Genomic DNA, 24148 nt, shown 5'->3' with positions numbered 1-24148 from the left:
GCCAACGTTGCCGTTGCTCGTAAATGACGTCATAGCCGCGGAATTTGAATAAAACATCCGTTATAGTGCCACTAAATATGTTTTATTTAACTATAAGGTGTGTCTATTAAATATAATTTATATCTAAATAACAACGATAAATAAATTTTAATCATCCAGCAATATTTTACTTTTTTTAAATTATTGCTGAACGCAAAGTGTCCGTGTTACTTACTAAAAAACAATGTGAAGGTTTTGATAAAACGGTTATAGAATATATTAGATCTTAACTACTAACGTTGGATAATATAGCTGATACATTTGGTATTTAATTAACCCTTAAATTTCCTAATAAAAACTATTCGAAGAGGTACCATGAAGCGTTGCCAAAGTCGTCATTGCAATAGTTACGTTTAAAATATTTTCTCTTTGATGTGCAGAAGGGATTTCAAGTTTGACCACCTGAAAAAACCATACAAATGGAAAACGCTATTAAAGTGACATACTGTCAACACTGAGCAATGGAAAACTTTCGAGTAAGAAAGTGGAATTGAAGCGGCGTTGCCGCAATGGCCTTCACTTACCCCAATTTGCCAGTTTTGGTGTTTTCCAATATACCTCCGAGTAAGAATGTCATTAAAACTGCTTGCACGGCATTCACCAGAGCATTAATTTTATCTTGAGGCATGAAAGTTGCATTTAACGGAGTGGCTAAAAATAAATTTACATACTTATAGGACGTCATACTTAAGCGGTGTTGCCAATAAGAGCGGTGCCAAGTATGATGTCATAGGTTCAATAACTTACCCCTTTCAGAATCCTCGACGTTTCTCTTCTCACCATCCTCAGTTTCTACAACTCTTCGTTGAAAGTTCTGCTCATTTCCAAACGGATCGAACCGCCTTTCGTTCGTTTTTCGAGAATTTTCTTCTAAATTATTATTAATGTCCAACCGAGCAGCCGTACGTGATCCATATTGTCCTTGTCTCTCTCTAAGGTCTCGGTCGGCCCGTGCTGTATCTCTCTCTCGCACTTCACGAGCCAATCGTCTTTCGGTAATCGGCTGTACTCGTTCTCGAACTTCTCGAGATATTCGTAAACCATCATTGGCTCGTCGCATCTGCGCAATGGGCTGTAATCGAGATTCTCGAATTATGGAATTTCTTGTTTCACGTTGCCAGGTTAAAATCGGCACACCCTCTCGAACTTCTCGAGAAATTTCCGACTCCCTTCTCTCGAAAGAGGTTCTTCTAAATGATCCTCGTCTCTCCGACATTGGCTGTAGTCGTTCTCGAATCATAGGATGTCTTGTTTCTCGAGAAATGCTTCTCTGATCATCAGCAGATGGTTCTCGAGAAATCCTCCTGAATGATTCTCGTCTCTCGGAGCTCGGCTGTTGTCGTTCTCGAATCATGGAATTTTTTATTTCTCGTTGATCTGGCACACTTTTTCGAGAAACTCGACTTTGATCATCAACAGGTTGTTCTCGAGTAATCCTTCTGAACGATTCTCCCCTTTCGGAATTAGGCAGTAGGCGTTCTCGAGATTCTCGAATGATAGGATGTCTTGTTTCTCGAACTTCTCGAGAAATTCTTCGCTGATCATCAGTTGATCGTTCTCTAGTAATCCTCCTAAATGATTCTCGTCTCTCGGAGATCGGCTGTTGCCGTTCTCGAATCATAGAATTTTTTATTTCTCGTTGATCTGGTACACTTTCTCGAGAAACTCGACTTTGATCATCAGTAGATCGTTCTCGAGAAATCCTTCTAAATGATTCTTGCCTCTCGGAATTGAGCTGTAGCCGTTCTTGAGATTCTCGAATGATAGGATGTCTTGTTTCTCGAACTTCTTTGTTTCGAACTTCTCGAGAAACTCGATTTTGATCATCAGCAGGTCGATCTCGAGTAATCCTTCTGAACGATTCTCGCCTTTCGGAATTAAGCAGTAGGCGTTCTCGAATGATAGGATGTCTTGTTTCTCGAACCTCTTTGTCGCGAACTTCTCGAGAAATTCTTCTCTGATCATCAGCAGATGGTTCTTGATTAATCTTCCTGAATGATTCTCGTCTCTCGGAGATCGGCTGTTGTCGTTCTCGAATCATGAAATTTTTTATTTCTCGTTGATCTGGAACACTTTCTCGAGAAACTCGACTTTGATCATCAGCGAGTCGTTCTCGAGAAATCCTTCTAAATGATTCTCGCCTCTTGGAATTGAGCTGTAGACGTTCTTGAGATTCTCGATTGTTAGGATGTCTTGTTTCTCGAACTTCTTTGTCTCGAACTTCTCGAGAAATTCTTCTTTGATCATCAGCTGATCGTTCTCGAGTAATCCTCCTGAATGATTCTCGTCTCTCGGAGATAGGCTGTAGTCGTTCTCGAATCATGGAATTTTTTATTTCTCGTTGATCTGGCACACTTTCTCGAGAAACTTGACTTTGATCATCAGTAGATCGTTCTCGAGAAATCCTTCTAAGTGATTCTTGTCTTTCGGAATTGAGCTGTAGCCGTTCTTGAGATTCTCGAATGTTAGGATGTCTTGTTTCTCGAACTTCTTTGTCGCGAACTTCTCGAGATATTCTTCTTTGATCATCAGCAGATGGTTCTCGAGAAATCCTCCTGAATGATTCTCGTCTTTCGGAGACCGGCTGTTGTCGTTCTCGAATCATAGAATTTTTTGTTTCTCGTTGATCTGGTATACTTTCTCGAGAAACTCGACTTTGACCATCAGCAAGTCGTTCTCGAGAAATTCTTTTAAATGATTCTCGCCTCTCGGAATTGAGCTGTAGCCGTTCTTGAGATTCTCGAATGTTAGGATGTCTTGTTTCTCGAACTTCTTTGTCTCGAACTTCTCGAGAAACTCGACTTTGACCATCAGCAAGTCGTTCTCGAGAAATTCTTTTAAATGATTCTCGCCTCTCGGAATTGAGCTGTAGCCGTTCTTGAGATTCTCGAATGTTAGGATGTCTTGTTTCTCGAACTTCTTTGTCTCGAACTTCTCGAGAAACTCGACTCTGATTATCAGCAGGTTGTTCTCGAGTAATCCTCTTGAATGATTCTCGTCTCTCGGAGCTCGGCTGTAGTCGTTCTCGAATCATGGAATTTTTTATTTCTCGTTGATCTGGTATACTTTCTCGAGAAACTCGACTTTGACCATCAGCAGGTCGTTCTCGAGAAATCCTTCTAAATGATTCTCGTCTCTCGGAAATCGGCTGTAGTGGTTCTCGAATCAAAGAATCTCTGGTTTCTCGCTGTGGCTCTTGTCGAGAAATTACCGAATCATGAGAAGCAATTTCTCGAGAAACCCTTGCGAACGATTCTGGCACTCGGCTCATAACATTATTACTCAGAGTTCTGTCTCGAGGGTTCCCTATCGATTCTCGTCTCTCGAAAACTGCCCTTTCTCGAGCTTCTTGACCTTGACGACCGTTTCGAGAATCTACTAACCGAGAATTTAGATCCCGAGTTGACATCCTTCTGTTAGAATTCGAAAATCGAGAATCTCGAACTTCGATTGACGACGATTCTCGGGTATCGACCCTTGAGCGAGCTCTCACTTCTCGTCGAGAATCGTCGGCGGGTCTCAACTGCGTTCTCGCTCCGCCTAACTCAGATCTGATTTCTCGAAAATCGGTTCTGATGTCTCGAGCGTCGATTCGAGACTGTCTCGAGTCGGCCCGTACGTCACGGATGTTCTCCGCGTTTCGTACTTGGTCGACGTACGTCCTCCTCACTTTCTCGTCAAAATGCCTCACGGAAGGGCCACGTCGCGCCTCTCTTAGGAACCCGAAACAACTCTGAGAAATACAAAGTAAAATTAGCAGTACTGCGGTACGTTTGACCGTACCTTCGGTTGTTTGTTTGAACGGTATCATGGTGGGCGTGGCAACTGAAACTATCGATAAGAGAGAGAGACTCTCTCGCTTCTTATTCGGTGACTTGTATGGAGGAACTCGGTATAATTTCGATGTGGTGTTACTGGTTTGAACGCGCTTTACTCTTTGGATAATGCCGAGAGGAGCGCGCGGGGTTTTATATAGTCGATCCGCTCGTTTTCCGGTCGGATTAAAATCGAATTTGTCGCCGCGTTATTTGGGCGTTAGTTAAAGTGTGGAGGTGGAAAATTGCTTTTGGTGGAACGACGTACACCGAGAGAAATGCGAGTATAGAGTACAAGTGAGGTCATACTGGTTGTAGATGCGGCAACGTCGGTTTATCGGTGACAGTTGCTTCGCGGCTTGCTTGTCAACGTCACATATGTCATATGTCATTTTTGACATTCCTCCGTTGATTATTATAACCTATAAGCAAAATATTTTAAAAAAATTAAAATTTTAAATTAAATTGATTGTCTTAGATTGAATATAGCATTGAATGCACTAGAATAAACATTGGCTAGTTTGTATTGAGCGCAACATTTACACGAGGGGCAGAAATGGAGGGTGAACTTAAAAATGTGAAACAACCAATTCACAAGCTTGCAACTGCAGAGAAAACCGAGAATGTGGACTACAGAACACTAATATATAGTATAGATGTGAACTACCAAGGCATAATAAATGAATTAAAAGATTGCCTTAGGCTATGGTTATATAGGTAGTGTCTGACGAGCCCCTCATAATTGTTGTTCAGATGTTGGCGGTTATATATAGTGCATGCCTAAATTCTAGTTTATCAACATGCTAAAGATGGATGACAATGGCAGCTTTTAGAAAGCCCTTAACCACAGAGATAATCGCCATTTTAGGTAGTGATATCAAAAAATGCTGTGTGATCTTGAAGGTGAACACTCGCTTTGCAGTCAAATATCTAAGAAACTAACCGGAATATTCTTGTGAAACATAAAGCATGATGTTGAAAAGAATATTCCCTGTTGGCTATCCCAACATTGACAGTCCCAACGGCTCAGTAAGGCAAATGGCGGATAAGTATGTCATGGGATGCCTGATTTATTCGTTCTCTTGAGATACCCACCTCTATCTAGAGGAGTGTGGTAGCGAGAAATTATTATAACTAACACATACATTTTTCTCAGTGTACTCAACACACATTCAACCGGTTTCCCTTAATGCAGATAAGGGAGTAAATGGAATAAACGAGGAGAAAACCTCAATGGGGTGTTGCACATCTGCTATAGGAAATTTCTTATTACGTGCTTGGTTAACCTTGAATTGGGTGGAGGTGTTACTTACCGATAAGGGAGGATGAATGGGGCCTTTGTCGAGTGCAAAAAATATATCAATTTTAAACTCTATTATTAACTCATTATTATTATTACATTAATAGATCGAATTTCCCAAATTGCATTCAAACAATCTGCGGACTTTCAGATTTATGTGACAAAAAAGTGTAAAACTCGGGACTCCCATTAAAGTTTGATCGGACCTAGATACACCTTTAGGGTCGTAATTCGTCATTTTGTCCAAGCAATCCGAGGTCCAATCGTTAATTTATGATTTAACAGAGTTAAAGGGTGACTTTAGGCCGGTCCCAGAGTCCCGTCTCGTTTGTAGCTCGTTGGCCGCGACGCCTATTTGGAACATCACGAGTCCGACGTCAAAAACTAGTAAAAAGTTTTAAATTTAGACGCCGAACGCCGGTGACCGGGCCGGTCATATTAACGCGACTGTACAACTGGTGTCATATATTCTATTGCGGTTTTATATTCCAATATATTATTAATAATTTTCCGCCCTAGTGTCGAAAATGGCCTATTGCTGGGACAACAGGGTCGCCTTTGTGGTCAAATATTTATACGGTAAGTGAGAGTTTTCGGCCATTATATTAATTTTAGGAGGAAGTCATTAAGGGGGGAATTGGGTCAAAGAATGGTAATTTTATATTATTGTGACGCTCATGTTTATTTTAACGTTAGTGTGCACATCATCACTGTCAATGTCACATTTTAATAAAATTCAAGATGGCGTCCACTTACTCGTCATTTTGGAACGTCTACCAACAAACGTCAACAGCTTTGTCTACCGCCTAAGGCGAATCTGACGTTGCCAGATTCACTTTTAGGGGAGTGAGGTGGCGGCCATTTTGTCCTCAAAACAGGCATTTTTTTATTTAACATTATTACCAGGAATATACATACGTAGTCTTATTTTCCAAGATGGCGCCATTTTGAAATGTCAAGTACCTGTCAATGTCAACGACATCTACCGGTTAAGGCAAACCCGACGTTGCAGATTCGCTTTCAGTTAAGTGACGTTTTTGATGTGGTGGCCAATTTGTCACAAAATTTAAAATACGCATTTTTTAATGAAAATTATCACAACAAATATACGAAGATTTTAATTTTCAAGATGCCGCCATTTTAAATTTTGATAGTGTCTTAACTGCCACCTCACCGTTTATGACTGAATTGTAATTCAAGATGGTGCTGTCATTATATTAACCTCCATTTATACCTTGCTCAACGTTGTCAAATTTACCACCAAGGCAATCATCATCAGGGGAGAATTTTGCGTCAATTTTTTATATTGATTTCAATGTTACTGTGCAACCCTGTCTCATATTCCCTGCTGCCACTGTCAATTTTTCATTTGAAAAAATCCAAAATGGCGCATCATTTTAAAACGTCAACCGGATGTCAATGTCAACCTCGTCTACTGCTTAAAGTGAATCCGACGTCAATATATTAACTTATCTCTAATTTACCGCCGAGGAAGTGTTTAGGGGTGAAATTTAGGTCAAAAAATAATTTTTTAACCTTTCGTCCCCATCCCTTCTTCTATACTTCCTGCCACTGTCAATGTCAACCAATTGTCAATTTTGAATAAGATCTATCATGGCGTTTACGTTTTTGACGTTGTGGCCATTTTCTCCTCGAAATACACACTTTTTAAATTAAAATTAATAAAAGGAATTTACATAGATATTATTTTCCAAGACCATTTTGAAAATGTCATATGTCACCCAGACATTTATGAATGAAGTGTAATTCAAGATGGCGCTGTTAAATGTCAATATATTTTGAACTTCCGCTTATACCCTGCGCAACGTTGCCAAATTTAAGACCGAAGAAGTCATTACGATGCAATTCATTTTACCGTGCAACTATTCTTCTATACTCTCTGTCAATGTGAACCAACTACCAGTACCACATTTGAATAAAATCCAAAATGGCGTCGCCTCACTCGTCATTTTAAAACGTCAATCGACTGTCAATGTCAACAACCTCGTCTATCGCTTTTAGTTAGGTGGACGTTTTTGACGTGACGGCCATTTTCTCCAACTGTCAATGTCATATACTAACTTTTGCTTAGACTGAACATTGCCAAGTTTACCATCGATAAATCATAACAAAGTAATTAAGAAAGTGACAGTTGCAAGGTGCCGTGAATTATTTCCGAAATATCCGTTACATACGGCACTCGTGTTTTCCGAGCCGTGCCAAGACCCCACAATTCGCTAATTATTTAAACTAGAATAAATAAGCCTCTATTTATATCCGAGGCTCCTTACGTCATCCTTGTCACTTTGACAGTTGACGTTTGTTTATTACTAAAGTTCTCATCGTCCGTAAAAGGGTCTATTGTTTATCCGACGTTGCCGGATCTACGAACAAAAAAATCAATTAATCAAACACGTCGGAAATTCCCTAATGGACCTAAACAATTTCATTTTTCATATTTAATTGCCAACCTGACGCTTCCAAGCGCGCGGCATAATAATTAAAAATAGCATCTCTGGCTCACAAGTAGACAATTTGTCGGTTGCCAAGTTTTTTCGGTCGATGATCTGACTTTTATTTATTATTAATTAAATAATATTCCAGATATCGACAATAACGGATACCTGGACGAGAGAGATTTCGCATGTCTGGCCCTCAGGGCCACCATAATCGAGGGCAAGGGCGAATTTAGCGTGTCGAAGCTACAAGAAAACCAGCACATCATGCTGAGTCTATGGGAGGAGATCGCCGAGCTCGCCGACTTTAATAAGGTAGAGAAAAAGTCATTTTTGACGTATGTCAAAGTTGTCATGACAGATGACATACGTCACCTCTATCAAGAGTGAGGTTATAAACCCATATAAGTTTCACACTTTATCCTGATCTTACTCGGACACACCATCAATCCACGCGTATTTCGTAACATGTAAAAGTTGCGGTAATTTTTATTTTCGGTTCGAGTAGAAAAACAAACTGGCAAACGCGTATAAACAGAACGTTGGCACGAGCGTATGAAGTGATTTGATTTATTTCCTATTGGCTCTTGTTGGAGCGGCGTTAATTAACTTTCGCTATTGGTATAAGAACAAAAGCACGACGTTTTAAGTTTACTCTTAAAGTTCTGTCAAAAAAATGACATTACACGTCAACAACATTACAGATCTCCACATTACCCACATTTTTAACACACCTCCCGCTCTTTTTTCTAATACAGGAGCTGTTGCAGGACGGCAAGATCACGACCGAGGAGTTTAAGCAGGCGGTGCAGCGTTGCTGCTTGAACAAACGTTACGAAGACTTCCCGCAGGCCATGAAGATGTTCATCGGTAAGTCAACTGACAGGTTTGACAAGTGACGTTTACAGTTAAACGGTTTCAGATTCGAATTTTAAGATGATGGATACCAATGATGACGGTTTGATTGACGCGGACGAGTATAGGTTTAGTTGCATAACGAAGTTCCCTATTGAAGACATTGAGGTGGTCGACGAGGCCTTTAATAACATGCTCAGTGTAAGTGCGCATTTGGTTTTTATGGGCTTAAGTGCATAAGTTGGTTTTAGGATGACGATAGAAGAAGAGGAGGAATCACGCTCTCCAGGTACCAGGAACTTTACGCGGAGTTTCTGGGGAACCCCGAAGAGACTCCCGCGATGTACCTTTTCGGACCCCTCGCGGAATTCTTTTGCGAATACGACTACGAAATAGTCAACTAATATCCGCCAGATGGTGTTTTACTTTATAAATATAAGTCTGAAGTTGTATTTTTTTATGTCAGGCACCGCGGCATTTTTGTGTGTTTTCGTTGGAATTTTGTATTTTTTTTAAATTAGGGATGTAAACAATAAATAATTATTATTTCTAGTGTGTTTTAATTCTGTCGCAACTTATAAGCATCACCTACTCTACAGCTTTTCACGCTCTAAGCACCCTCGGTTTGACAATTCAACTGTCAAAAATGTCAATACCTGCCACGTTGCCAAATTGAAAAGTTCTATTTACCGTCACATTTAAGTGAGACAACCTTTGGCCCGAAATACAGTTAATGATTATTGAAATTAATTGAAAAATACATTATAGTTGATGATAATTGCTCGTCAAAAAATTAAATATTTCCCAAATAAACTACATAATCTCACCTTTAAATACTCTAACGTCGTAAGAAACCGAATTGTCACTTGTCATTGTCAAACTGACATTTAAACTGTCATTGTTTGTTGATAGTTTTCCTAGCTAATTGAAATAATTACAAGTGCTCCCCCAATGTTACTCATATAAACCCTAAAGCAGTCTCCCGATTGAGCCCCAAAATGAGCGGCTTCAATTACTCCAACTTCAACGCGAAGAAAACGAACGAGAACGCGGCGAAGCGAATGAACGCGGTGCCGCCCCCGAGCAACTTGGGCAACAGCTCGGGCCCCCGGAGACTTAACGCGGTGCCGCCCCCCGGCAACTTGGGGAGCCAAGCCGGGGGCCGCAACACCGTCGTGCCGCCCCCCACTAGCGGTTTGAGTAAACAGGGCTACTCGACCATGACCGCCATCAGTCAGAATGCCATCACTGCTTCATGGGGCACCGGGAGCCGCAAAAGAGCCGTCACCGAGGACGAGTGAGTACCGCAGTAGGCAGGGCCAAAATATAATATAAGTTACAAAACATTACGCCAGCTTACAACAAAACTAGATTAAAATGTGAAACATACTTAAGTGGTAATCATTAAAAAATGACTAAAGTAAGCTTTACTAGTAAGAGATTTCTTTGTTTTTATACATGGGCTTTTCAGTCTTAAGTTTTCTTATTTCTAGTGGGAGATTATTTAAATAACTTTAGCTTTTTTATACAATAGGGTCATGTTTAAGTTGAGAGTGAGGAATCGGTAGCCTCAGCAGGTAATGTCAAGTGATATTTGTTGCAGATATTTTGATGTCGATGACGAGGAACAGGTGCCTGAACTGGCTTATATTCCCGCTCCAGATAGTCCTACAAGGTAAATTTGTTGATTTTTGTTAATTGTTGCGATGTAAATTCTTGTTATCAGGCTTGAGATGGAAGGTAAGAATAAGGCCCTTGTTGACAATGATGATGAGGAGGACGATCCCTTAGATGCTTTTATGGCCGGAATTGAAGCTCAAGTATGTAATAAATCAATGATTAATAAGTAAGTTGGAGGGGTATTTTTTCTTAGGTGAAAAAACAAAGCCAACCACAAGATTATGTGATGAAACTTGAGCCCGAAAAGCTGGGCAAAGAGCAAAATGTCAGAAACGATTTAGAAGAAGAGGACAACGAGGAGTCCTACTACAGATATATGGAGGAAAACCCTAACGCAGGGCTATTACCCACTGAGGAAGACGGAATCGAAATAGGTTAGTTGATTATTCTTTCAACTGCAGGGAAAGTAACATTTCTTTTTAGAATATGATGAGGATGGTAACCCGATTGCTCCGGACAAGAAGAGAATCATAGATCCTCTACCACCGATAGACCACTCTGAAATTGAGTATCAACCCTTCCAGAAGAACTTTTACATTGAACATCCCGAGATTAAAATGCTGCCAAATGACAAGGTACACTTTCACCCTCCATAAAATTTCTTTTAAAATGTTGTTCTAGGTCGACGAGCTTCGTAACACTTACGACCTAAAAGTCTCTGGCGGTGGAGCCCCAAAACCGGTAGCCTCCTTTGCCCATCTGGGTTTCGATGATAAATTATTAAAAGCAATTATCAAAGCGGAATATACTTCACCCACACCCATACAGGCTCAAGCTGTACCGGCTGCCATGATGGGCAGGGATGTCTTGGGGATCGCACAGACCGGTAAGAAATTTCAATTTAATTTAATTTAAGTATTAACATTGATTATGTGACATCATGACATCTCGTGCAGGAAGTGGTAAAACAGCGGCATTTCTTTGGCCCCTAATGAAACACGTGTCGGTACAACCGCCCGTAGAAGAGGGCCAGGGCCCCGTAGCCCTGATTCTCGCCCCCACCAGGGAATTGGCCCTGCAGATATACACGGAAGCGAAAAAGTTCGCGAAAATTTACGATTTGAGGGTGATTTGTGCCTACGGTGGCGGCTCCAAGTGGGAACAAAGCAAGGTAATATTATATAAACTAATGTAATGAGTAAATAAATAATTGAGGTTTTCTTTTTTGTCTTTAAAGGCTTTAAAGGAAGGCGGGGAAATAGTGGTGGCCACCCCGGGCCGTATAATCGATCACGTGAAAGGGGGCGCCACCAACTTGCAGCGGGTGACGTTTTTGGTGCTGGACGAAGCGGATCGGATGTTCGAGTTGGGGTTCGAGCCCCAGGTGCGGTCGGTGTGTAACCACGTGCGGCCCGATAGGCAAACTTTGCTGTTCTCCGCCACTTTTAAGAAGAGAATCGAAAAGTAAGTTGGATGACAAAAAAGTATATAGTTTTATGGGAAAAAAGTGCTATGAACCAAAACTGCTGTAGCTCAGGCAATTCTGCACCTAAAAGGATATTTTATACGAGAAATTCATCCCTGGGGATCCCCCTACAGGTTTCTAGAAAAAATATAAAAATCCCTTGACAACTTTTTAAGTTATACTCAAAAATGTCTCTATATGTTATGCTAAATCTCGTTCTGAAAATTCTGCTGTTAGCCTTCTAGGTCTACTAAACTGAGTCTAATTCAGAAAGTATGTGTGCTACAAAAAATGTTCATATATAAAAATGTTCTGCCTCAACTTTAAGTAAAAACCTCATCGAAATACCTGTAATAGTTTTTGAGTTATCACAGATAGAAGTAAGATATTTTATTGGAAAAAGTACTATGAACCAAAACTGCTGTAGCTCAATTAATTTTGTACCTAAAAGTATGTTTTACATAAGAATTTCATGCCCTGGGATCCCTCTACAGTTTTCTATAAAAAATATAAAAATCACTTGACAAGTTTTTAAATTATACTCAGAAATGTCTTTATTTGCATCGTGTTAAGTCAGATTCTGAAAATTCCACTTTTAACCTACTAGACCCATCTCATGTAAAACTGAGTCTAGCTCAAAAAGTATTTGGACTACAAAAATTGTTCATATATGAAAATGTTCCTCAGAAATTGCCCCAACTTTAAGTGAATACCTCATTAAAATGCCTCAAATAGCTTTTGAGTTATCACAGATAGAAATAAGATTTTTATGGGAAAAAAGTGCAATGAACCAAAACGGCTGTAGCTTCGGTAATTTTGCACCTAGAAGGATATTTTATACAATAAATTCATCTTCAGGGATCTTTCTACAATTTTCTATAAAAAATATAAAAATTCCTCGACAATTTTTCAAGTTATACTCAAAAATGTCTCTATATGTACCATGTTAAATCTCATTCTGAAAATTTCACTTTTAGCCTACTAGGTCCAGGTCATGTAAAACTGAGTCTAACTGAAAAAGTATTTGGGCTACAAAAATTGTTCATATATGAAAATGTTCTTCAAAAATTGCCGCAACTTTGAGTAAAAACCTCATCGAAGTACCTGTAATAGTTTTTGAGTTATCACAGATAGAAGTGAGATTTTTATGGGAAAAAAGTGCTATGAACCAAAACTGATGTAGCTTCGGTAATTTTTCACCTACAAGCATATTTTTTACCATAAATTCATCCTCAGGGATCTTCCTACAATTTTCTATCAAAAATATAAAAATCCCTCGACAACTTTTTAAGTTATACTCAAAAATGTCCCTATTTGCACCATGCTAAGTCAGTGCAGTCAAATAAGGTGTTCCTCGTCTAACGACCTCTTTTTTTTTTTCAATATTCAGGCTGGCCAAAGACGCTTTACAAGAACCAATCCGGATATCCCAAGGTAAATTACAAGTCACTTAGACGCCTTTAAGGCACGTTTTCACTATTTTCAAGGCATAACGGGGCAGGCCAACGAGGACGTGACCCAGCACGCGATCCTTTTGCCCAACCAGGACTCGAAACGTGGATGGCTCTTCGGGAAACTGGTCGAACTGTTGTCCGCCGGTTCGGTTTTGATATTCGTCACCAAGAAACTGGACGCCGAAAAGGTTTTTATTTATCCTCCCTTTATTTTCAATGTTTTAAGCTAAAATTCTAGGTGGCCAAAGATCTACTGATCAAAGAGTACGATTGTTTGTTGCTGCACGGCGACATGGAGCAGGCGGAACGGAACAAGGTGATCGTGACGTTCAAGAAGCAAGAAGTGCCGTTGCTGGTGGCCACCGATGTCGCCGCCCGCGGTCTGGACATTCCCCACGTCCGCACCGTCATCAATTACGACTTGGCCAGGGATATCGATACGCACACGCATCGGATCGGTAGGACCGGCAGAGCAGGTGAATATGTGCAGGGTGTACGGCTAAGGTAGCGCCGTAACTATACGAGGTAGAGCAAAGTTGTAGGGTTGACACAAAGCTACGAACTAAAAATATTTTTATGTATACTGGGTGTGTCAGTATGGTACTTAAATGTGAGGCAAAAGGGATACTTTACTTTGGTGTAACGTTTTTAAAATTTCCGTGCGCCGTTGCAACGTAATTAATTTTTTTATGTTATTTTTTGCCTTTCAGAGGGTTATCGTTTAAAAAATCATAATTAACTTAAAATTTATTCTGCGCCTATGAAACTTGCACCACAGTTAGTCTAGGGTACCGCCTCTAGGCTGACTATGATAATTTGTAATTTTCTAATACAAGGTGTTTTTAAAGAACTTTCAAACTGGCTGAAATTAAATGCGCAATATCTCAAGTTTTTCAAATGGAACACCTTGTATAATTTTATCTAATTAAGTTTGTCCCTCAAATACCTTCATTTTTTATTTAATATGTCCTATATTTATTTATTTATTCATGCCAAAAAGTATAAAGCTTTTACACAAGTCAGTCAAAAATATAACTCCAAATAAAAGTATTAAACTGTAAAATTCGTTTTACCTAAGGACAAAAATAAAACACATATAAGCCTAAAAAGTAATGCTGAAAAACACTTAACACTAAAAGTCAAGAGAACCAGCCTATGCAATAGCACTGAAATTTGAGCTCAGGAATTCCTCAAATGAATAAAAAGCATTGGTGACTAAAAAATGTTTTACCTTTGTCTTATAAGCATTAAGAGGCCGGCAGGACATTAAAGAACTTAATTCCATAATAAGACACGCCATTACGGGTACGCTCGAGTCTCCTAAATGGTGCCACCAAGGAGCCACTATTTCTGGTGTCATGACTGTGAGTGCTAGCATGAGTCGCAAACCTGGGTAGGTTTTCCCTAATGAATACAAGGCACAGAAGTATGAAGGCGCTTGGTAAGGTGAGAACTCTCAGAAGCCTGAAGTGGACCCTACAACAATCCCTGTATCCAATCTGCGCAGACATCGACGTTGCAATGCAAAAATCCTGGGCATATGCGCTGAATGACCCCAGTTTAGTAAGTTATACGTCATTAGAGAGTGAAAATATCCAAAGTAAGCTGTCCTGGGAGTACCCGCGGAGACAGACCCAGACAAATTGCGAATCAGGAAAGCACACCTTGATAATTTGGTTGACAATTCATCTATGTGACCTTGCCACGTCAAACCACTAACACCCAGAAAATCCACAGACACACCTAAAGATTGTTGCTGGGAATCAACGTCCCGAAGGGAAAAAATTATATTTTGAGTTTTGGACTCATTTAAGCACAATCTATTGGAAACGGCCCAGTCTTTAAACTGAGAACAAGATGATGTCAAATGAAGAGTGATATAAATGATATAAAGAGTGAGAAAACTGTTAAAATTCTTTCAGCTACAAAAAGAGGTTTACAAGAGACTCTCAGACCAACACCACACAGATACCTTAATGCCTTTTTCTGAATAGTAAAAATTATGTTGAGGAGTCCCTTGGAGCACAAACCGCATAACGGATATGAGAGTCTATTAAGCCGAAATAAACTGCAACGAGCAAACAACCTCCCCAACTCGTGCCTGGCAACCCTGACTGCAAAACAACCAGAAGAAAGTTTAGCAGCGAGGCCCAAAACGTGGTTGTCAAACCTTAAACACTCATCAATGAAGAGGCCGAGAAATCGACTCTGGCTCTGCTCATCAAACAAAAAACCCTCCACATTACACTTAAAGCCCAGAACAAAAGTCTTATCAGCATTGAATACAATGCACCACTCTTTAATTTTGTGAAGGTCCTCTACTATGAGAGATCTGACTACTTTTTGATCTTTGTTATGCCACAGAATTGTAGTATCATCGGCAAACTGAACCACTAGTCCATGCAGTGATTTTTTTTTTTTTCGTAAGGATGCGTGAAGATAATATATACGGCCATGAGAAATCTGGTTAGTTTCATCCTAAGTTGATTCACAGATTACTATAGTCATTCATTACCCAAGATGGCTTCAAGAAATATTTGTTACATCCATATGCTGAAAGTACCAAAAGTCACCTTTGGATGTTTGATATGTCCGACTTTTATAATATGACATTCAAAATTGACCCAAAAGCGACTTATTTTATTACCTCTAAAGGCTCTTATATCATGTACTAAAGACTTCTATAAATAATATATTTATTTAAGTTTTTTCTTATATTATTAGAAAAAGACGCAAATTAACAAACAAACTAATTTTTGAAAAACGACGCCCAAATTCTGGTAAAAAAATATAAAATAATTTTATTTTAGCCAATGAGAGACAAGTTATTTTGTTTCTTACAGGCACTCGTGGAATAAAAATTCCAATATTTTGACTTTTTGTGAATGGATTATAGTAATTTTCTCAAAAAGTACTAAAAAGTCTTCAGAGTAATATAAAAATTAATAATTGCAAAAATGTGACGATTAGAACCCAAGTTATTACCCTTTCAAGAAGACACAATTTTTTTTTGTTTCTTACAGGCACTCCTGGAATAAAAATTCTAATTCATTGACTTTTAGTAAATGGATTTTAGTTATTTTTTTTTGAGAAGACTTAAACAGTCTTTATTTTAATCCATAAATCAATAACTACAAAAATTTGACTATTAGAACCTAAGTTATTGACAATGCCAAAAAGTGACAAGTTATTTTGTTTCTTACAGGCACTCCTAAAATAAAAATTCTAATTTATTGACTTTTAGTGAATGGATTTTAGTAATTTCTTTTGAAAAGACTAAAACGGTCTTCACAGTAATCCATAAATCAATGATTACAATAATTTGAACGTATAATAAAAATAAAATAGGACCCAACACTGACCCTTGAGGTACACCACATTTAAGATGTGCTATCACTGACGAAAATCCAGATGCAACCACCCTCTGTGTGCGGCCAGACAGGTATGACTTCAACCACCCCAAAGCCACTCCCCTAAATCCATAAAAATCAAGCTTTGACAGCAGTATTCCATGATCTACACAATCGAATGCCTTGGACAGATCACAGAACACCGCTGCTGCAGCCTCCTTGGAGCTCATAGATATAGATACACACATTGGTGACTAAAAAATGTTTTACCTTTGTCTTATAAGCATTAAGAGGCAAATCCTTAACGGAGACCGGCAGGACATTAAAGAACTTAATTCCATGGTGTTCCAAGGAGCCACTATTTCTGGTGTCATGACTGTGAGTGCTAGCATGAGTTGCAAACCTGGGTAGATTTTCCCTAATGAATACAAGGCACAGAAGTATGAAGGCGCTTGGTAAGGTGAGAACTCTCAGAAGCCTGAAGTGGATCCTACAACAATCCCTGTATCCAATCTGCGCAATCACTCGCAGACATCGACGTTGCAATGCAAAAATCCTGGGCATATGCGCTGAATGACCCCAGTTTAGTAAGTTATACGTCATTAGAGAGTGAAAATATCCAAAGTAAGCTGTCCTGAGAGTACCTGCGGAGACAGACCCAGATAAATTGCGAATCAGGAAAGCACACCTTGATAATTTGGTTGACAATTCATCTATGTGACCTTGCCACGTCAAACCACTATCCAATCTAACACCCAGAAAATCCACAGACACACCTAAAGATTGTTGCTGGGAATCAACGTCCCGAAGGCAAATAATTATATTTTCAGTTTTGGACTCATTTAAGCACAATCTATTGGAAACGGCCCAGTCTCTAAACTGAGAACAAGATTCTTGAGCCTTGAGCGAAATGTTTGCGCAACTCCTATCAGTACACAGGGATGTAGCATCATCAGCATACAAATAGAAAGTGCAATCAGGGTGACAAGTTGGTAGGTCATTAACAAATATAAGAAACAGGATAGGCCCGAGAACGGATCCCCGAGGCACTCCGTGCTCAATCGACAAACTCTGAGACCTACATCTCCCAAAACAAACAAACTGACTTCGGTCACTCAAGTAGGACTGTAGCAGTGACAGACTTCTCGAACAAAATTTGTAGTGGTTGAGCTTTTGAAGAAGAATATTATGCTCCACACAGTCAAAAGCCCTGGATAAATCGTAAAATGAGGCTTGGGAGTACAGAGGACTTTCAAATCCGTCAAGCACCACGTCACACAGGTTCTGGACCGCACCAGAGGTGGAGTGTTTCTTTCTAAACCCATGTTATAACTAAACCAAGTACTTTTTGAGGCAAACGGGTGTTCTTGTCATCATCAGACTCGAGTTACTTAACAACACATACACTAATTCTAAACAATAATTTATCGTTGGTCAACAAAATGGCGTACCATAACCCTAATTCTCGCTATTTCGTCCCGTCAGGCACCCAAGGGACCGCTTACACGTTGCTCACCTACAAAGACAAAGAGTTCGCGGGGCACATCGTCAAAAATATGGAGGCGGCCAACCAGGAGGTGCCCCAAGAGGTCCTGGACCTCGCCCTACAAAGTTCCTGGTACAAGAAACAAAGGTACTTGCGTTACATACATAGTCACTACTTATCGAAAATTGGACAACAGATTGTTCTAGATAAAACGCATTATTGTAGATATAAGAAAAAGAACGAGGGTTCGACGAACGTGGGCGGCATAGGATTGGGGTTCAAAGAGACCTCCTCGTCCTTCGGGCCCCTAAAGGGTTTCGTGGCCAGCTCCTCGGGGAACTTGAGTACGTCGGCACCGGCCGCCCCCAAGGGCCCCGCCACCGACCGATTGTCCGCGATGAAGGAGGCGTTTAAGGCGCAGTACCAGAACCAGGTGAGTTACAGTAGAGTTTGTCTAGCTAAGGAAAGGTACGCCATCTGTTTCAAAGCTGCGCCAAGTTTTGTCCCTTAATAACGCGCGATTAGCGACAACAGCGCGCCTTTAATTTGGCGTTTTTGAACACTTTTTCTTCAAACATTATAACCGGTAAAATACCCCTTTTTATTTATTGTGGAAAAAAAAAAACCGTAAAAGTTTCCCAGTTTAACCAGAAGCTTATTTTTGTTTGTTTCGAATATGCCTGCAGCCCAGTGTTCCATATGTGCTGGTAACGTCAGTCGGACAAACCCAGGCATCTCCTGCCAAGGTCAATGCGATCGACAATATCACCTTAAATGCGTGAAATTACCATCGGCTATCGGAGATTTACAACCAGAGTCCGGCATCGTTTGGCGATGTAAAGACTGCACTACCAAAACTGACCGCTCTACGGGGGACACCTCAAAAGTTTTGCGGGAGCTTGTTGAAAAGGTTAATACGGTAATGTCTGATTTGGCTGCCTTCAGATCCGTTCAGTCGGGATTTACTGAATCGTTTACTTTTTTTGGAGCAAAGATCGATGACTTTACCAGCCAAATGGAGAACGTAAAAAAATTATCTAAAACGATAAATGAAATGCAGCAGGAAATTTGCGAAATTCGTAAAGAGTCTTTGCACTGGAAATCGAAGTGCTACAACAAGAGAGTCGTAAAAATAATGTTAAACTCTGCGGCGTATTAGAAAAAAGGAATGAGAATATAGTATCAATGGTAAAAAAAATAGGCTCCATTGTTGGAACCATAATTCATGATGATGGTATAGCCGCTTCTCATAGAGTTGCTCGTTTTAACAAGGGGTCGGATACCAGCAATAATTATCCTAAAAACGTCATAGTAAAGTTTTTCTCCGTGTCGAAGAGAAACGAATTTTTAAGTGCAGTTAAGTTAGGTCGAAACCGTGGTTTGAAGGCTTCTGACTTGGGATTTGAGCAGGAAACTAGGTTGTTTGTCAACGAACATCTCTCTCCATACTTCAAGCAGCTGCACAGAAGGGCTCGGGAGTTTTGCAAAATGTCAAACTATACATATTGCTGGATTAAGGATTCGAAGGTCTTCATTAAAAAAGAGGATAATACGAGGGATGTCTTTTAAGTTTTGCATATAAAAACATAGAGGGCGTCACTAATCAAATGTCATTAGTCAAACTTAACCTCAAATTTTACTTTTCTTAAATTCAAAACGTCAGTGCGATACATATAGTTTTACAGCTACAGTGAATTTTTAAAGGTAGCAAATTGCGCATACCATGGAATTAAACAGAGAACATTTTCGGGCCATCATTTTTTACAATTTTCGAAGGCAATTATCTCAACAAGAGTGCTGTGCTGAGTTGATTTCTGTTTTCGGTAATGAAGAACCACATCAGTCGACAGTTTCTCGTTGGTATGCAGAATTCAAGCGTGGACGGGTTAGTCTTAGCGACGATCCAAGGTCAGGTGCACCAAAAACGGCTGTCACCCAAGAAAACATCGATGCTGTACGTATGCTTATTACGGAAGATCGACATGTGACATATCGTGAGATTGAGGCTTCATTGGCGATTTCAAAGATCTCAATTCAAAAAATTTTGCATGAAGAATTACGGGTAAGAAAATTAGTTTCCCGCTGGATACCGCATCTGTTAACTGAAGAACAGGAAGAAGCTAGGGTGATGTGGTGTCAAACAACTCTAGACCGCTTTGAGGCAGGAAACTCTAAAAATGTGTACAGCATTGTCGGTGGTGATGAATCATGGATTTACTCATATGAACCTGAAAATAAACGTCAGTCGTCCGTATGGGTATTTCAAGATGAAGAAAAGCCAACAAAAGTCATTCGTTCTCGAAGTGTATCGAAAAAGATGGTTGCAACAATTTGTCTCAAAAGCAGGTCATGTTGCAACAATTCCTCTGGAGAATCAACGAACTGTTACTGCCGATTGGTACATTACCATTTGTTTGCCGAAAGTCATCGCTGAGCTTCGAAAAGCGAACCCACAACGACGAATCATCCTCCACCAAGACAATGCAAGTTCGCACACAGCCCGGAAAACTATTGAATTTTTAACTTATCAAAACGTCGAATTATTGGATCATCCTCCGTACAGTCCCGACCTAAGTCCCAACGATTTTTATACTTTTCCAAAAATCAAGAATGAACTGCGTGGTCAGAGGTTTCAGACGCCAGAGGAAGCAGTTAACGCCTTTAAAAATGCAATTTTGACAGTACCCACAAACGAGTGGAATAACAGCTTTGACAACTGGTTTGAGCGCATGCAAAAGTGCTTTAAATTTCGTGGAGAATACTTTGAAAAACAATAAAGTCGTTAAAAGTTATTTTTTGTTTTATTCCAGCTGCATATGCAAAACTTAAAAGACAACCCTCGTAGTAGGGCTTTTCATGTCTCCAATGAACAAGTTTTGTCGTCTTTGAGTACTAATCCTTTTTCTTCTTATGTTTAAATACTTTAGTCTATCTCCTATGTATAATCTCTATTTGAATGCCTGTATGCACTGAATTTTCAATTTATTACCAAAATACCAGAGGACTTAGAACAAAAACTGTTGAATTTTTACCAATCTATGTGTGCTGCTCAATTTGACTGTGTATCAGTAACTGAATCCTGGCTGAAGCCTGATGTGCTGAGTTCGGAGTTATTTCCTCCTGGCTACAATGTTTTTAGATTGGACCGTAGTGCTCTAGTGAGTGGAAAAAGTGATGGTGGCGGAGTAATGCTAGCTGTGCGCGATATTCATTGTGCCGAACTCATACCAAGATTATGTAACACCAATAATATAATTGAAGATATATGGGTCAGTGTCGTCTTAAATGGAGGTAATAAATTGTTAATTTGTACTGTCTATGTCCCCCCTCACGCATCTTCGAATAACTATAAACATTTCATGTCAAAAGTAGAGTCTTGTACTAAGTAACAAAATTAATGGGAAAGTTTGATTGCTAGGTGATTTTAACTTGCCTAATTTATCCTGGTCGCGTAATAACAAACTAAATTCTGATAACGCCGCTGACCCATGTAGCAAATGCTTTACTGATTTTTACTTCCTTAATGGTTTAAAACAATTTAATTATATTTTGAATTCGAGGAATAGAATTTTAGATTTAGTTGTAGGTACTAATTCTTTTATAACCGAGGTACTTAAATGTAATTACCCATTAGTGCCTGAGGACAGTCATGATATGTCGTTGGAGGTAAATATTAAGTTAAATTATGAAAAAAAAGTCGTGTGTAATTCTTATCAAAAGGTAAATTTCATTAGGGCAAATTATGCAGTTATTAATGAGAAAATTCGTTCTCTTCAGTGGAAGGATTTATTTTTATCTCGTGATGTAGATAACAACATCGAATGTTTTTACGCAGAACTGAGTAATATTGTGAATTCTGAAATATCAAAAATAAAAATTAAAAAGCGCCAATATCCTTTATGGTTTTCTAAGCACTTTATTAATTTAATAAAGAATAAAGTGCAGGTGCACAGAGACTGGAAAAAATACAAGCTACAGTCTGACTACGATATTTTCTCAAATTTACTGTAAAACTAAATATTAGTAAAGACTATAAAGTTTACATTACTAAAACAGAGGAAAATATTAAGCATGACACAAAGTACTTTTGGTCGTTTATTAATAATAAAAGGAATACAACAAATTTGCCGTTAAAAATGACCTTTAATGATCAATATGCTACGAATAACTCTGACATTTGTGAACTTTTCTAGCAGTGTTTTTGAACCATCTAATACTCCATCATTAATTGATGTTGTCCAATCAAAAGAATGTTTTACTGTTGATCATGTTCGAGAAGACGATATTAGAGAAGCATTATGCTCTACGAATCCCAAAAAGGGTCCTGGGCCAGACGGATTTCCCTCAATATTTCTGAAATCATGTCCTAATCTTTGTGAGCCTCTATATTTATTGTATAATCAATGTATTTCAACTGGTAAATACCCAAAGCTTTGGAAAGTGGCCCAAATTGTGCTTATTTTTAAATCAGGAGATAAAAGCGCTATCAATAACTATAGACCGATTTCTCTCTCGAGCCATTTTGGGAAACTGTTTGAGTCTCTTATTTTGGATCAATTATTTTTTATTGTTAGGGGATCGATTGACTTAAACCAACACGGCTTTTTTAAAAAAAGATCGGCACTGACTAACCTTGTGCCTTACGTTCAACTTATATCTGAGAATATGGAACGAGGTTCTGAGACTTGTACAGTGTACACCGATTTCTCTAAAGCTTTCGATAAGGTCCACCACCCAACTCTTTTAATAAAGCTTGAGGCTTTGTTTGAAATTTTTAAAAGTTACTTAAGTGAAAGATCTCAGTATGTTATTGTAAATGGCCAAAAATCGAAGAGTACAGCTGTGACTTCAGGTGTGCCTCAGGGGTCACACTTGGGTCCTCTGCTGTTTATCATTTTCCTATATGATATAGAGCAATGTTTTTCACATAGTAGCTATGCTTTATATGCAGATGATCTTAAAATCTCAAAAACTATTAATTCGGCCGCTGATTACTTTACTTTACAGTACGATTTATCTAATTTTATGAATTACTGTACTTTGAATAGACTTTTTGTCAATGTGGATAAATGTGATCTTTACCTAAATAATGTTAAGCTTAAATATTTGGATTATATTAAGGATCTTGGGGTGACATTGGATCCTAGGCTTTTGTTTGAAAAGCATCTTGAAAATATTGTACAAAAGGCTCTTAAAAATCTTGGATTTGTTTTTCGAGCAACAAAAGGATTTAGCAACATAAATTCCTTAACAATTTTATTCAATAGTATAGTAAGACCTGTATTGGAATACGCAACAACAGTTTGGAATCCAATGTACGCCAGTTATATTGGCCGACTAGAGAGTGTGCAGCGTAAATTTGTTAACACTTTAAATTATAGGTTTAACAGACGACGGCATTTCTTTAGTTATGATGATAATTTAAAATTTTATAATATGCAATCGTTGGAGGTCCGAAGAAGAAATTTTGATTTAATATTTATATACAAGGCCGTAAACAACTTTATTGATTCTTCATCTGTTTTAGAAAAACTCAATTTTAACATCCTTCGTAATAGACAAACTTTTGTAGTGTCCAGGTATTTTTCCAATTACTTATCGAATTCTCCAATTATTAGATGTACCCGTATGTATAATAGTTTACATTTAGTTTATAGAGTTAAACCATCCTAATATTGACTTATTTTTTTTGAGCTTTGATGCCTTTAAACGACACCTAAGACGGCTTCCTGATTAAACTACATAAGTAATTCTTTCTAGATTGTGATGTAATTTTAAGAATTAATTCTCTGTAGTTGTAAGTATTATTATATAGAACTTGTTTACTAATTTGTATTTGTGATATAACGTGCTTTCTTATTATTGGACAGCTGTGCCTGTCTGTTAGAAAGCCTTGACTGTAAATAAAAAAAAAAAAAAAATAAACACTAAAAGGCACAGAACACAAATATAAGAATTAAGGCAACGGCACTGTTTATATGCAAATCGGGGCGATCGATACCGTTGCGTAAATAAAAATTTACTGCGCAATCGAGCCGAACAACACGTGCTGTACCTTTCCTTAGCTAGACGAAGTCTAGTAGCCTTTTATGGTGATATTGATTATGGGTGCAATTAATCGATTTTTTTAGTTTACCGCTAGCGCGGATAACCCGCCGCCGGCGCCCACCAGGAAGAAGAAGAGCCGTTGGGAGTGAACCTTAAGTTGCAAACTCTTTTTTCCTTCCTGTAGATAAAAACGTGTAATTTTAGCGGTTTATTGGTATGGACGTTACCGAGTGATAAAATATAAGCATTTAAACGTATTC

General features: G+C 39.0%; 3 protein-coding genes across 4 annotated transcripts; 2 read left to right on the top strand and 1 right to left on the bottom strand.

Annotated features, from left to right (window-relative positions):
- Window positions 1–60: 60 nt before the first annotated feature.
- Window positions 61–1428, bottom strand: LOC126746696 (uncharacterized). Its single transcript, XM_050455033.1, has 3 exons — window positions 787–1428; window positions 564–690; window positions 61–441 (listed from the first exon to the last, which is right to left on the bottom strand). Exons 1-3 carry the CDS (start codon window positions 1391–1393, stop codon window positions 393–395), a joined length of 783 nt encoding a protein of 260 aa, XP_050310990.1. The 5' UTR covers window positions 1394–1428; the 3' UTR covers window positions 61–392.
- A 2895-nt stretch (window positions 1429–4323) lies between these two features.
- Window positions 4324–9014, top strand: LOC126746698 (sarcoplasmic calcium-binding protein 1). Of its 2 annotated transcripts, none has more exons than XM_050455036.1 (5): window positions 4324–5733; window positions 7759–7925; window positions 8381–8480; window positions 8533–8666; window positions 8717–9014. In XM_050455036.1, exons 1-5 carry the CDS (start codon window positions 5682–5684, stop codon window positions 8867–8869), a joined length of 606 nt encoding a protein of 201 aa, XP_050310993.1. In that variant the 5' UTR covers window positions 4324–5681; the 3' UTR covers window positions 8870–9014. The 2 variants fall into 2 exon arrangements, with proteins under 2 accessions (XP_050310993.1, XP_050310992.1); XM_050455035.1 differs by having other exon boundaries at window positions 4340–5733; window positions 8369–8480.
- A 344-nt stretch (window positions 9015–9358) lies between these two features.
- LOC126746684 (ATP-dependent RNA helicase DDX42) lies at window positions 9359–24145 on the top strand. Its single transcript, XM_050455007.1, has 14 exons — window positions 9359–9762; window positions 10069–10140; window positions 10192–10285; window positions 10339–10519; window positions 10569–10720; window positions 10767–10971; window positions 11042–11256; window positions 11323–11549; window positions 12941–12984; window positions 13038–13192; window positions 13243–13480; window positions 17840–17987; window positions 18066–18273; window positions 23972–24145. The coding sequence occupies exons 1-14, from the start codon at window positions 9464–9466 to the stop codon at window positions 24035–24037; spliced, it is 2304 nt and encodes a 767-aa protein (XP_050310964.1). The 5' UTR covers window positions 9359–9463; the 3' UTR covers window positions 24038–24145.
- The last annotated feature ends 3 nt before the right edge of the window (window positions 24146–24148 follow it).

The sequence above is a fragment of the Anthonomus grandis genome, chromosome 18, assembly GCF_022605725.1.
Source record: "Anthonomus grandis grandis chromosome 18, icAntGran1.3, whole genome shotgun sequence".
NCBI lineage: Eukaryota > Metazoa > Arthropoda > Insecta > Coleoptera > Curculionidae > Anthonomus > Anthonomus grandis.
Note: the sequence above shows the minus strand (reverse complement) of the source record. Positions and strands in the feature narration are given on the sequence as shown.